The sequence below is a fragment of the Papilio xuthus genome, unplaced genomic scaffold (genome assembly GCF_000836235.2).
Source record: "Papilio xuthus unplaced genomic scaffold, Pxut_1.1 DF827461.1, whole genome shotgun sequence".
NCBI lineage: Eukaryota > Metazoa > Arthropoda > Insecta > Lepidoptera > Papilionidae > Papilio > Papilio xuthus.
The window spans coordinates 455,774-472,288 of record NW_013531188.1 but is presented as its reverse complement, the minus strand read 5'-3'; the positions used below and the strand labels follow the sequence as shown (position 1 = coordinate 472,288).

Below are 16,515 nucleotides of genomic sequence, written 5' to 3'. Positions count from 1 at the left end.
ATTCCTGGTTTTCAGGGTTCTGTACCTTGTAGGGAAAAAAACGGAACCCTTGTCCGTCCGTCTATCTGTCAAGACCCTTTTTCTTTTTAAATTAACCAATGTTACGTAAACGGATTATCAACCGAATCTCTGTTTTTGTACAGATAATTCATAATATTGAAACGCAACTAAATAATTAAATTATCCATGGAAGGAATGAAAGGGCCGGCGGAGTATCGGATCACTGATTGTAATAAATGTTTTTTATTTTAAACTGTTACTAATTTCATTGAATTGCATTACATTTTATGTCTATGGTTTGTCAGAATATCTTATTATGTACCATAAATATAGAAGTCTGTTCTATATTTACTCTTTGGTCCCCATATTACAAAACAAACCTTGGTGTGACGAAATCAAAGACAAATGTAGAAGGGAAAGTACAAACGGATCGTCAGCGAGAGTCTAATAAGGAAGTGGGCACTTGTACTGTAATACTCACGAACTAACGAAAGCACAATAGGTCAGGATGTCTATGCCTAGAGCTATGATACTATTAATTTTATTGCCAATTACGTTACTTTTTTTGTCTATGGCTAGAGTCGCTCTTGCTTGTTTAGTTGTGTTACTTGTTTTTTTCTGAATGGTAAAATTAGTTTTTAACAATTTCCTGACGTTTATGGCCAAAAAAAAACTAATTTCCTGACGTTAAATGGCCGCTTTTGAAAGGCTTCTAAAAGGTTAAATTTTCTGACCATAGTTCACTTCAAAATACTATGAAGTCTTACAATGAACATCATAAAATGTCTGTTATATTGTTTGTTACGTGCTTTAGATGATTGGCGTGGCCATTCTCTTGCGTTTTAGATAATTTTGCATGTGAAAGTAAACTCGTTAAATCTGCTTAGTTCATTATTGTAGATAATGGTTGAAGCCATGCGCTTGTAATTATCGAAATGGTATAGAATAAGTTTTGGTGATACATATTTAAGAGTACCTTGGACAAAGAATTAGTATAGGTATTCAAATGGGGAACGCTGCCAGTATCTTCGGAACCTTGCCTAAAGGGACTCCTTTTAATAATATATTTTAATTAATTATTCGTTTTAATATGTTATTTAAGAGTAAAACATACTCTTATATAACCTTGGTGATGTCCAAAATATCGAACACCGGCGGTCAAAGGTTTAAAAAAGTGTTGCAAGTAATATGTCTCACTGTTTTTTTTTTAAGAAGTAAGAGTAATAGTTTGTCTTGTTATTGATTAACACTTTTACTTTCTTAATATCAAATAAATTAATTCTATTACGAGAAAGCTTCTCAGTTCAAATGAATTTGGCGAAGAAAATTCTGGTTTCTATCTGCCAGATGTGCAATTATTTCTACATATATGTTATTGCGTCTGTTAATTTTTATTACTTCGATGATTAAAAACAGATATTGTATTTCTCATTTCTTTTATTACATTGGAATGTAGATAATTTTATGTAACATAAGCATGAAGCTTCGAAAGTTATTTCTCACGATATTTAATAACTATTATAATATTTTTCTTGTTTTTTTTTTAGGTTTAATATTTTTAATTCTACATAGAATCTCACTGCCGCACTAATAGTTTGTTACTTTATAATAGAGAAGACATTGTATTACCCCAAAAATATAGTTTTTTTTAATATTTTTTAAATCTTTGTTAGGTAAATATTTTTTTTTTTGGAATTTAAAAAAGTATATAATTATTGTCTTTATGAAATTACCTGATAAAGATATATTTATTAATATGTCAACATTTCCTAGTGATCGTAAAATTATTTTGATTTGTGTATTAATTACCTCGCACAGCCGCGTTGTGGAACACCCTGTCCTCAGCGGTATTTCCAAAGAGTTACGACTTAGGGGCCTTCAAGAAAAGAGCGTACACTTTCCTTAAAGGCCGGCAATGCATCTGCGGTTCCTCTGGCGTTGCGGATGTCCATGAGCGTCGGATCAAATAATAAAATATTAGGCGAATCGTTGCTCGTTTGCCCCTTTCTCCTATAAAAAAAAATAATTAAATAGCTATAATTTGAAAAGATGACATGTTTCTTTATTGTTAGACCTTTAGTGTAGAAATGGTAAACTGACGTCTAGAGAACTGATCGTTAACCTTCGTTAGTCGGAGAGGCACCACCACCACGCACAAGAAGAAGTTTAAAAGTCTCGTACTAAAATCTCTAGCGATTCAAATGCAGTTGTGTGTGCAGTTAACACAAAAATGGAAATAAATTCTTACATTTTGTAGGTAAAACTCTACATTTGTATGGAGGTTACGATTGCAAATGCATTATTTAGTAATCTTTTGTTTGTGAATGTTTTATTGCCCTTTTATCTGAACATCTTGATAGTTTTACAAAGCAGTGAGCAGTCAATGGAGTCAGTGGCTTCCATTGTTTTGTTTAACTTATGTTCATTTTGTTATCTCAAAGACAAGATACTCTATAATATAGAAAATATCTCTTGAAACTTTGACTTATATATATATATATATACATATAGGATTACTTCTAATACAATTTGAATTGATTTGGATATAAATATATACAGAACAATGTTGTTTTTCTTATTATGAGGTATTTAAGAAGTTTATAAAACGCATTTAATTCAAGAAATCGTAATATAACAAAACGGAGAGCGGTAGGTTATGTACATATCAAAATAAAAATAGCTTTTATAGCTAACTTTAATGTCATAGAATCATTTCTGGGTACACCTTCTTTATCGAGGGGAAATCTTGGCAAGATGACCTGTCTTTTGGGGAAAAAAACAGGAATATGTTTTTATTATTCTTACTCACTAAAACCCCCTCTTGGCCAACCCAAGTGCGACTGCGAGGATCCCGGGATCTCCAAAGGAACGCACCGGAACCCTTTGCATCGTGGTTTCTGCATGACTCTAGGAAAATACTTCCTCTTGCCTTCGCCTTTCTGGGTTACACCTGCGTTATTCTTCGTGGATTAAAAAATAAAAAAATATATTTTAAATCGACAATAAGTTTCATAATCTGTTTTCAATGACCTTATTGTTAGAATGTACAACACACAATACACAGATAATGTAACTTGAAGCGAATACGCCCACTTTATGTGACGTATATAAAAGTATAAATAGATATAGATTATTGCTACATTTTTTATATTTTACTTTAGTATATAGTTTTAGACATTACTAAATTAAATCGAGCGTCGGTGGCTCAGTGGTCAAGCACTTGACTTGCAATCTGCAGGTCCTGGGTTCCAATCCCGCCATGTACCAATGTGTTTTTCGATTTCCGATTTACATATGTACATTTATCCGACGTTCTTACTGTGAAGGAAAACATCGTGATGCAACCAATGTGTGAAGTCAACCAACCCGCAATTGGCCAGCGTGGTTGACTATGGCCTAATCACCCTTAACTTAGGGTAGGGTCAGAGCCCCTCGGTGGGGACGTATAGTGAGCTGATGATGATGAAATTAAATCCTTTGGCGCGAATAATGTGCTTTCATTACAAAGTCAAGTGTCAGAATGATTAGTGAGGGGACATAAACGTCGACATTTTAGTAAGGCTAGTGTTGCGTCAGTACACCTACAGATTTTCTTCCTAACAATAGTTACATTATAAGAAAAAAAGGGTCTTGACGGACGGACAACAAAGTGATCTTATGAGGGTTCCGTTTTTTTCCTATGAGGTACGGAACCCTAAAAAGTAACCACAGTAATAAAATTTCAATGCATCAGATCCATCCGACAACTATATTAGTTACTTTGTCCATGTAGGTAAGCCGTGGAACATATTTTCCGATTGCTTATGCGATCTTTAGATCGGTTAAATTTGAGGCTATTGGATTGAAAACGGTATTTCCTTTTTTTGTAATACATAAACAAAACATCAAAACTTTTTTCGTATAACGTATAATTTTATTGACCTAACATGTTTTACAATGTAAGAAATGCTTTCTGTTTTACAATTATATTAATTCTTACGACTAACTATATTTTTAATAATTAGCTTTTTAAAATAATAAAAAGTTATTAGATTTCGTCGGCCACTTTCCCTCGCGGTGTTAAAGATTTGAATAAAAGTGAAAATGTTGTAATTTGAGGGCAACAGAGCGTGCCTAGAGGCATTCATTACCTTGTGTTTTTATTCCCGAAACATATGTACAAAAACATATTGCCTTCCCTTTCATTTTCCTTGAAAAATATGAAATAACAATATGTCTTTATACAGGTGGAAACTTATTGTTACAAAAAACAAAAGACAGTCTGAATTTTAACCTCACATTTTATGATGAATAGATATTGAATAACAATAAAATGTCCTTCAATAAATATTGTTATTCAAAATCTTCTGTCTTTAAATAATTTAAATTAAATAATATCACTATTTTTATAAATGTTAATGTAAAAAGTTTTTATTTCATGGCCTTTTGTAACGAAAACAACTTGACCGATTCGAAACACTGATGCGTTTTCTCCTTTAAATTAATGACAGACTGCATAGTAAAGTTTGTGAGTAAATCTTACAAATATTTTAATTGCGAAAGTTCAGATGGATGGATGTCTGTTTGAAGATATCTCCAGAACCGCTGAATGGATCTTAATGGAATTTGGGATACATATAGAATATAGTCTGGAAGAACACATAAACTACTAATTATGTTTTTTTTAAATTCCGAGCGGAGAGAGTCGCGCGCGACTGCTAATTATTTCTAATTAATGGATACTGATTCGAACATTCATTTTGCTATTGGCTCTTAAATTCTTTTGTAATAAATGAACGGAAAGATGAGAAACAAACAAATCGATTTCGAAACAAAGACATCGGTCAGTTAAGCGATTATTCTAGCCTTTCGTCAGGTCATCTAGCCGCGAAATGGCAAACAGTTGCGTTAATGTCGCTTGCGTGCTGATATTACGAAGATGAACTGTTGCGATAAACGTCTAGATTAGGAAATCGATAATGAATGTCTACAAAATCGATTATATTTAAAAATCATATTATTTTGATTACTAACGTTAGAAGTTCTGTGCAGGATTTTTTTTGAAAGTTAAAATACAAAGCATGCAAAATATAAAACATGAAAATCCCAATCGTAAAATCGGAATATTAAAATATGAGAAATTTAATTATAAAACATAACACTTTTGTTAGTTTATTATAGAAATATTTAATTAATTTTAGCCGCTGTCAAAATAAATAAGAGGAAATTGCACAAATTGTATAAAGGCCGATTTCCTTCCCATTAATAAGTTGCATAGATAAGACTCGTTCGAAGGTAAAATAAACCAGTTCCCCAGCTTTTAATATAGGTATTTAGTATTAGACATGTTTCTGTGTACCACAACAAAACTCTATTACCAAGACATTCAATATAGTTTTGTATTTAGTGTGCGGTTTCTGACACAAGGATGTATAACAAGAATGTAACCTTTACTCTCCACTGCAGGAACTTTTATACTAAAACATATCCGTCTCTCTCATTCTGATCGATAAAATAGAGATAACTAGCGGACCCGACAGACGTCCTGTCTACACGTCTTTAATTTGAATTAATGGTGGTAGCGCCGTCTGTCGGATCCAATGTAAAACATTCCAAAATCAACAAATACTAATAAATTAAAAATTAATTAAAAAAACATTGTCCAGCGGACAAAATTGTGAATCTAAACCATTCCCAGATCCCCTTGAACACACACAAAAAATTTCATCAAAATCGGTCCAGTCGTTTGAGAGAAGTTCAGTGACATACACACTCACGGAAGAATTATATATATAAAGATAATCTGTTTTTGACAGATGTTTTGGCAGTAGACACTGACAATGAATAGTCAATTTTAAAATTTAAAAAGTGGCATGTTCTGATTTTTACATGTCACAAACCAAGGGATAGGCAATGGTTTTCGGATTTCCATAATAATTTGAAATAACGACCTTGCTGCCATCTATTGACTGTTTTTTTTAAACAGATTGAAATACTAACAATGGCGGTATACTGTCGCAACTCTTTGTAAATTAAACGTTTACTAAAAGAGTTTTAGAGATAAAAAGGTGACTGTTTGAATTTTCTAAAACCTTGACACGTTGCGTCACCCGCGGCGTGGTCCGCGTGGTCTGTAGGGCGTGTGTACACCATCGGACTTCGTGATTTGAGTGACAAGTTAGGACAGTGCAGTAAAAAAGTGTAATTCAATTATTCTTACTTTGTACAACTTGGTTCATTGCTTACAATAAAACGATGCACACAACAAAGTTTTCAACTTGGTACCTGTGTCTTTTTTACTTTTTTTTGAGGTATACTTGCATTATGTATGTGGACCGGCGAGAGTGGCATTGTTTTTGTGATTAATTCTATCTGAAAAATATGGAAAATGAAAGATACATAATAATAGATGAGACAAGACATGACAAGACAGCTTAAGTTCGACAAGGATGGTTGCACTTTTTGGACTTTGACTGGTGCCCATGAACTGTTGTTTTTTCCCCTTTGTTAGATGAGTTACTCGCATTAAAAAAATTGGACATAATGATGCAATACTTCACATTACATTAGACAACCAGTTGTCGCGCGCGACTCCGTCGGTGGGGAATTACAAAAAAACTTAATTTGTAGCCCATGTGTTCTTCCAGACTATGTTCTTATTTCATCAAAATCCGTTAAGCCGTTTCGGAGATATCTTTAAACAAACATCGATCCATCCATCTAACATTTCTAATATCAGTATGAAGTATGAATCAAGTATCGAGTTAAAAAAATTATATTAAAAAAAAGTTTTAACTTTTCTTTCGAAGTGTACGTAGTGATGTGAACGGCTGCATAGGTCGTTAGCATGCGGTCAGCGTGCGGGTCGTGTTGTTGTAACGTTGACACTAGTGATGTCCTATTGCATATTATGTGATTAGCCAAATTAGAAACGATTAATATTTTATGTCATAGTATTGCGCGTATTACAAATGTATTACGTGACCCATTATCGAGTTTATTTTTATGATTTATTTATGTTAACTGATCTTAAAATGGAAATAATTGTGTCATAAGATAATAATTTAAATATGGAAATTATTTATGTTATCAAGCATATGAAATTAAATTAATAATAGTAACGAATTCCTCTGAAATTTAAACCAAAAAATAATATATATAAGTTAGGTAATCAAGAAATGTAGTACTGAAAATTATATTTTGAAAACATTTGTCAATCCTTTTAGACGTACAGATATTTTCAATAAAAATTGTTGATATTTATAATCTTCACCTCTCTACTTTATGTACCGATCTGTGCGCAAGCGCATTCTATCACGATCTTTACTGGAGATTCCACATGCAGTCGTACCAAACTGAAATGTCAATAGCTCACTTTCCATTGCTCGTTATGCTTGAAAAGCATGCATTTTAGTCGACTATAAAGAGTAATGTAGCGTGAACTTTGATTTCATATCGCTCATATTTGATATGGGTCTATTAAAATGTTTGATATATCACGAAATGTTAGTGAGACACGAATATTTATAGAGATGCCTTTCAAATAAGTATTCCCTTGAATATTAATGTATCCAATATAATCTATCGTTTGCTTCTCAATTTTCTGATAAATTAAAATTTTCGTATTTTAAATATATTTTTATTTTGAGTTATTATTAAATCATGATCATCAGATGTAAAACAAAAGAATTAGATATTTTTTTATCTAGCTAGATTTAAAGAACATTCCCATGAATTACAGCAGATGTAATTCTTATTAATATTATAAATATGAATGTTTGAATGGATGGATGAAGCGTCGGTGGCTCAGTGGTCAACGACTTGACTTGCAATCTGCAGGTCCTGGGTTCGAATCCCGCCATGTACCAATGTGTTTTTCGATTTCCGATTTACATATTTACATTTCTCCGACGTTCTTACGGTGAAGGAAGTACATCGTGATGCAACCTGCACATATCTGAGAAGAAATTTAAAGATATGTGTCAACCAACCCGCACTTGGCCAGCGTGGTTGACTATGACCTAGTCACCCTTAACTTAGGGTAGGCTCCGAGCCCCTCGGTGGGGACGTATAGTAAGCTGACGATGAATGGATGTTAAAAGGTATCTGCAGAACAGCTCAAGGAATCTCAACGATTGACATGTGGAACATAGTCTGGAAGAACACATAGGCTACAAAATTAAGTTTTTTTTTTAATTCCGCGCGGACGGAGTCATAGGTGACAGCTATTAAGAAATAAATCCTATTCTGAAAGCTAAAGAAAGATAATATATTGAAATTTGTTTTAATTTTTCGTATATCTTATTAGAAGGTTCGTATTAATCAGTATACTTCGTAGTGATTTACCGTTAGCTGTTAATTTAAAAACAAAGCCATATGCGGCCGCTCGCCATCTCAAAGTAGGTCAATGAGCATACTGTGACTAATTTTGCTCTACTTGTTTGTTAAGGTCAAAGCGTATTTGGTACTAACAAGCATATTAGGTCTCCAACAATATCTTATTCTTTGATGAAATGTACCTCCTTTCATTTTAATTTTTTCTTTTTCTTAAAGTGCCAGATTCTTTTGGTAGGCGACGATCAATGCAATCTGAACTTTTAAATAGAGAAGTTATTTTTTCTTTTAAATCAAATAATTAAATGTTTTCGATCTATAAAATGATTTTAATATATGCATTAAATACTTTTTGGTGAAAGAAATTGACACTTATCAAATCAAAATTTAAAAAAAAAATGATTCAAAATTCTCTACTAAATTACTACGGTCTTCTATAAAGTAGTTTTCGTTACTAAAGTTCTAAATCGAAATTACGCCTAATATAACCACCAAAGAAAATTACACTTCCATATAACCTTAATAATAAAGAGCAAAAGTCAACCTTCCAAACTTATAGATTGAGATTCGAAGCCGTGTTGATTACGATGACATTTGGGTCACCGATTCATAACTTGTTATAAGTACTAAGTGACGATTCGCGTGATAGATGGCGACACTTGTTATACATTTGACTAGAACTAATATGGTCCTAATTACGTCTAAAATTACACGAACTAAAGAAACGAAATAATATATACTTACTAATAGAGGTGTCATTAATATTCTGAAGGCTCAATTTTAATCCAATTTGCATAGATTGACTGGAATCCAGATCTTAACATTTCCTCAATAAGTAACCGCCTTCGCTAAAAAAACATGTAAATTCAGATCACTTATTTAGCTGTCCATATCAATTAATAAAAAACACAACGAATAATATATTTTGCATTTTTCACTTACACTACTTTACTACTTTAGACAATTTACTCTAATTACTAAAATCATGGTAATACCATTACCTTCTAGACTCAAAAACTTAAATTTAACATGTCACATGACATCTATTTGTCTGTGTCTACTCTATATTGAGATAGCGTGAAGTTTTGTATATCAGAATTGTGAGAAACAGTACAACTTGGCAGCAATACACTCCGACATGCTTACAATATTGTTCCACTCAATTACATAATCTGTGATTTCCCAGACTATATAGAATCGCGCAATAAACCTTCACTACTGACTATCGTACTGACCTCTTCATTTGAGAATTTTACAAGACGAAACACTTTATATATAGTCTTCCCTTTCAGTATCCTTATAAACATAGAGACAGAAATATATTGTAGAACTTGTGCTTGGGCAGCACTCACAGACATAGTAGAATAAATGCGTTAAAAATAAATCTTCAATTTTTTTGATTTAAGAACTTTTGCTCGTCAGAAAAATCATCCACAAAATATTTAAATATTCAATTAATTTGTTTCAGGCGCAGCCATGTTGATTACAGCAGTGTTGGAGCTTTCATAAATAACAAATAATACAATGGAATCTCCAGTGAGAATATGCATTGGTATGTATGAATACAAAATATATATAACTAATTTGACACTAATTTGATAAATCTATAAACTAAAATATTCTTATCCTTCCAGGTGCAGCAATAGTTGTAAATCTACTTTTAATATGTACATCAGTGAATGGAGGTCCTTTATCTCACGATGCGAGTTCAACGACCGTTAAAGATGAAAAAACAACAAAATATAGTCGATTGAACAGCACGTGGACAACAAAGAATAAACCTAAAACACCCGATGTAGCACTAAATGAGTTACATCCTAAAGAATCAACATCTGAAGAACATACAGAAAAGAATGCAAAATATAAAGATAGGGGAAGAGTGAAATTCCAAACTCATTTAAAATCTACCTCTGAAAGTCCGTTAAGAAGAATAAAATCCACCGAATCACCAAAATATGTTTCTTCAACAACTGAAACAATGAGATCAGCTAAAATTGTTAACGATATAGGAAATCATAGAGATAAGAAATCACCACAAGTATCAAGTTCTACTGTTTCCAGTACAACGTCTGATGAGATGACAGAGAGCGACGATACACAGGAAATGAATGATTCCCAATTAGCTGAGGCTGATGAAGAGAATATTTTTGATAGGTACACATCTAGCAAATTCCACGATAGTTTCAATCTCCCTGGGTACAGCGACGATGATACTTATAAAGACAAAATGTACAGTCAAACAAAAAATGAATTTAGTAACTTTGATAAAATATTAAATCATTTTTCAAAAGATATGTTTGACTCCAGCGAAAATGATAATGTCCACGGAGACCCATATAACTCGCATAGCTACTTCGATTTCGAAGCAGATCTAACTACACCAAGAAATGATTACTTTGATCAAAAGTACGCTGACATATCGTCTAGTATTATGAATAATCTAGCGTCTGTCAAAACTAAGGCACCAGATATGAATATTACGACTCCCCAAGACATTATAACCGAGAATATAGGATTTGAGAAATTAAGTAATGAGTCACCGAACAACAAATCAATGATGATAATTAAAAATACCAAAGAAATCCGTCGCTTGGACAATGAACAGGCTGGAACGGCTAACAGAGAGTTATCCGATATTCATGGTACAAGTATTTATTACGAAATGTCTGTTCTGTCTACGGAAACTTACAATATAAACCATTCTGATGACTATGATTGTGATAATGAAACTTTACCTGTAGAAACTACTATGAGTACTTCTTTGCAAGAGGAAGACGAGTCATTGACAGCTGCACAACCTGCTATGGTCACAGCTTCCTCTATGCCGGTCACAATAACTGCAATACCTGCAATAGTATTACCAAATGTCATCCAGAATTCATTAAACACAATAATACCCATACAAGATTCGAATATTCCTATTTCTTCTCAAAACTATGTCAGTAATACAGAAAGAACAGTCAAAGTAAGTCCAAGGAACCGTAATTATTCGAAACGACTTAATTTAACTGGAAACAAAGTTTCTCCTAATAGCGTAACTCCTCAAACTATTCCGACTATGAATTCAGGATGGAGACCAGTGACTCGTAAATTTTACTATACGACACCAAAAATTAAACCCATTTGGATGGCTCCACGACGTAATATTACTAAAGTGTATAAAACATCTTATCCAACGACGATTTACGCTGAACATTTTAATATTAAAGACAAGTATTCGACCACACCTCGTCCAATGGCACCACAAAAGACAATATTGACAACATTACCTTCAGACATAGATCCGGTTTTACAAAGTGATGTTAGTGGTGTTGAGAAATTTGTTCAGTCTCAAATAATAACAGATAATACGATACCTACATTGTCGAAAAGAGGCTCTATGAAATTTACTACATCAGTACCATCTACTGCAAATAACACTGCAAATACAGGTCCAACTAATATTATTGGAACCAGTAAAGAGGGCACAAGCAGTTCTAAAAGTCTTATAGAGTCTAGTAAAGAAAATGGTACTGTAGATGATGCCGGTACTACAGTTAGTGTTAGTTCTCCAAATCAAACTCAATTCATAAATAAAATTAGCAGTACAGATGAAAGCAAAATTAGTTCAGGAAAAATTGTAACACCAAATTTAAGTGCATCAGTTGATGAAACAAGTGCTATAGATAAAACTGGAGAAACGGATTCGACTGATTCTCTAAGTGCAACTACAAATTCAGAAAGTGATAGTACAGAGGAAAAAGATTATCTAAACCAAACTGGAACAATAACGGACGGCAACTCTAGTACGACATCAAATGAATCACTGGATCAAACCGAATCTATTAGTCAAAGTACTACTAAAGATATCATTGAAACTTCATTTGCTAAAACTGGTAAAGTTAGGGAAGGAAGTTCTCTAGGTTCAACCGAGTCTGTAAGTACTACGTCTGTAGAAGACACGGATAAAACAAGTCAGACAAGTTCTGAAGGGGTAACTTCAGTAGGGGGGATGACCATAAATGACTTGGAAATACCGCCGACGATGACCGCGTGGGCGCTGGCGAGTTTAAGAACTCCACCGACAATGTCAATCAAAGTACTGAATGGAAGTCGATCGACACAAAAAAATGTCGACGAAAACGAACTGCAAAAAGTCAGTGAACCCGTAGGTAAGTATTCACAAGGTTTTATGAATAATTTAAATTTATTTCCTAATAGTAGTAGAATATGTAAAATTGTCTAAATTATGAATATTTATTACTTTCAGACCTAAAAGAAACAACAACGATGTCGACAACATCGACTACAACACCTGTCGCCGCCCTCACTAATTATGTTTCTAAGAATATTACTGAAATCGACCAAAATAAACTGCCTTGGAAACCGATCACTTCAGTTGACGTAAATGATGAAAAGGAAACAGTAACTAAATCCGAACGATTACCTGCTGAGAGCAACATATCTGTACAAAGTAGTCTAAAGCCTGAAAATACTACGGAAAGCACTCAAACAGAAGAGACAATCGCACTGACGACTGAAACAATTAAAATGAATGAAGTTAAACCTTCTTGGATCCCTGCAATGATAAATGAAACAACGACAGAAGAAACGGACGAAAACGAGGACGAAATTCAACCAGTTGATGTGAAAAAGTCAACTGGTTTCGAATCGATAACGAAACTTCCTTCGGGCGTGACCACGCCTACCGACGAAAACGACACAGCAACAGAACAGTCTGAAGTACGGTCTACTACTGATTATGAAATTACGACAATAAGATTTTCATACGTCCCTACCGAGCAGATAGCAGTAACTCAAGTACCAATTATAAATAAAACATGGCATAAAATTATACCCACAAGAACGAACAAACCGACAACTCCAATAACTACATATAGACCAACATTTTCAACTACAACTGAAGTAACCGAGGAAACAACCACAATGATTATAGATACGACACTACAGTCAGAATTATCATCTAAAATTATTGATAATGCAACAAATCAATCAGACGAAGGTATAGAACAAACAACAACAGAAGAAATGACTACCAGTAATCCAACAACAACTTATCCAACGACAATTAATCCGACGACAACTACTAATCCAACAACTGACTCTACAACGGAATGCGATGAAACCACAACAGTGACAACAGCAGCGTCAATAATACAAGGAACAGAACCTGAAGAAATGCCGCAAATTGCAACTACAACAGAACCTCCAACACAAACGAAGAATGAAAGTTGTTCGGAAGAAAATAGCGATAGCAATGAAGTGATACAAGATACAACTAAACATCCAACCACAACAACAATTATAACTACAACTATAACTACAACAACAGAAAAAGAACCAGAAACAACTGTTATACCATCGACAACAGAACAAACTACACCTGGTTACTCAGAGACAACAATAAAACCTAACGAAAATATTCCATTCGATCATAAGGAATACACGACGACGGAAACTCCAGAAATTACTACGAAATCTATAAATGAATTAGAAGATTTAACAAGTTACACGGATGACATGACAACGGAGGCGTCCTCTCGAGTTTTCACGAATGAAGAGACAAGCTCAGGTGCCACCATTGCGATTGTTGTCACCACCATTGGCGTCATTGCGTTGGTTCTACTCGTCGTTCTATTGGTGAGTTTTTAATTTGATATACAACGTACAGCGCCATCTATTGCCGAGTAGGAAAAATGTTCACAACAAGTTTACTAACAGATTCACACTCTTTTTTAGTTATATCATTTCGTTATAAATAAACTAACTACAAATATATGTTAGGCATTTATATCTCACCTGAAGTCTTGCTATTATTCATCTTAAGTTTTGACCACATTAAAAAGTCACGAAATATCATTCTTCGGACTCAACTAAGTGCCAATAATCTAGTGAAAATAAAAAAAAAATTACACAAACACAAGAAAAAAAACCATCAGTAATAAAATACAAATTTTGCAACATCCATACAAAAAAAAACAAATGTTGGTCTTCTCTGTTCTTTCTTCGTATGTCTACTGGTCTACTGCGGGTCTACTGCAGGTCTACTGGTGACTGTTCATACAACATATCCAAAGTAATGAGCATAATATCTATAGACATAACTCACGATAAATTACGTTCACTACTTTGGAGAATGTTGCAGACTCTTTGCTTCAAACTGGTGACCGTCTGAAATTAATATATGATTTTATTTGATTTTAACATAAAATAATACATAGTCTATACTTTTATTATCTATGAATATAAAAACCAATCACTATTTCCTTCTGTCACATGACGCGTGAAAGTTTTGACCAATTACGAAAATTCTTTTTCGTTCTGTTATTGTCAGTAAAAGATTGTTTTAAAAGAAAAAAACAAAAAAATGGATCACGATTAAATTTGTCATAGATATAAAACATAGTCTGGAATGCTACTTATTTTGTTTTTTAATTCGAAGTTAACTATCGAAGTCGCAAATATCGTTCATAAAAATCTAAAAATTACATGCGATAAATATCCCGTAATAAAAATAACCACTAATTAAATGGATTGCTGTTTTTAAGGTTCCGTACCTCATAGGAAAAAACGGAACCCATATAGGATCACTTTGTCCGTCCGTCCGTCTGTCAAGACAGTTTTTCTCAAAAAAGCGTGAAGGTATCAAGCTGGAATTTATTTACATTCATAAAGTACATACAAATAATTATTTTTTTAAAATGTATAAACAAGTAATACAATAATTACCTCTCACTGCCAACTTCCAATCTCCAAGTTGTATTGAAAGCTGAAAATTAAATAAAATAATATTAACCATTAGTCTAATACCACAAATCTCTTTTTTATATATCATAAGGTGGCAAACGAGCGAGTGGCCACCTGAAATCGCCGAAATAGCGAAGTGACCGTTGCCCATAGACATACGCAATTGCATATGCGTTGCCTACCTTTAATCGACGGAGGACAGGATGCACAGAAAGAAAATATTTTCTCTTTCCATGCATCCTCTCATCCGGAAAGTCCACTTCCACTTCCCAACCCTTCCTCATAAGAAAAAGGGTGGGAAGGGAAAGAGTACTAAATTAGGACTCCGAGACGCACACTCATTAGACGAAACGCAGAATTGCTTCCACTCGATGACTGTCTTCTGTATGGTCGTGGTATTTCACCGGGCGAGCCAGGCAAGTCGTGCGAAGTTGTTAAAGTGGGCTGTACCACTGTTCAAACTTACTCTCTAATAAACACAATGCTTTAATCTTTAATAAGCTTTCAAGTTTACCAATTTCTCAAAAATCAATAAAAGAAATTAAAAAAAAATTAAACAAAAATAATGTAATCTTGGATCCATTCTGTTGTAACATAGCAACTGCAAGTTGGTGTCATTTTTAACGTTTGCATCGCGTATAGTGATAAAAATTCCACAAGTTTGCAACCCGAATCCTCTGCCATAGGACACTGTCAGTTATGACAGCTATAAGAACACGACCGCTGGATAATTCATTCACTTCTGTTAATACATACTTTTGTTTATAAGTACAGTCAGCTACATAAATATGTTTACAATTGCTAAGCTTCAGAAATTTGTATCCGCTTTTGGTTTTAAAAATATGCACGAATCGGTCCCTATGTTTCCATGAGTACATGTTTTTGACGAATACCTGCATAAGTATTTTTGAAACCGACGGTTTAAACAATTTTCTAAAGTTTTATAAATGTATACATATTACGCAGCTGACTGTACATGTTATATGAAGGACAGAATAACCGTAAGTTAAAAAGGTCACTTATCGTGGGTTTTTGAGGCTAAAATCTCCGATTAAAACATATAATCGTTGTTTTGTCAAAGATAAGGACGATATGTTTAATACAGAGCTTGGTCTCAGAAACCCACACTTAGATAAGAAAGTTAACGTAGTTACTAAATATTTATAACTATTATAGGAAATTATAAGTTAACGATAAGCGGAGTTTTAAATTTTAACGACGTAGCTAAGGTAAAATGTCAAAAACTATTAGTAAGGTATAAATTATGTCGTCATCATCAGCTCACTATACGTCCCCACGGAGGGGCTCGGGCCTACCCTAAATTAAGGGTGATTAGGCCATAGTCAAACGCGCTGGCCAAGTGCGGGTTGGTTGAATTCACACATATGTTGTTTTCCTTCACCGTAAGATCGTCAGATAAATGTATATATGTAAATCGAAAAACACATTGGTACA

At 33.7% G+C, this 16,515-nt stretch overlaps 1 protein-coding gene across 3 annotated transcripts in view; it reads left to right on the top strand.

Annotated features, from left to right (window-relative positions):
• LOC106119442 (mucin-5AC) overlaps positions 1-16,515 on the top strand; it is a 40,997-nt gene that overhangs the window by 18,815 nt on the left and 5,667 nt on the right. For all 3 annotated transcript variants that reach the window (XM_013314431.1, XM_013314432.1, XM_013314430.1), the window contains 3 exons: positions 9,782-9,865; positions 9,948-12,464; positions 12,563-13,953. In XM_013314431.1, coding sequence (XP_013169885.1) covers positions 9,838-9,865; positions 9,948-12,464; positions 12,563-13,953 — 3,936 coding nt within the window. In that variant the 5' untranslated portion in view covers positions 9,782-9,837. The remainder of the gene's footprint in view (positions 1-9,781; positions 9,866-9,947; positions 12,465-12,562; positions 13,954-16,515) is intronic.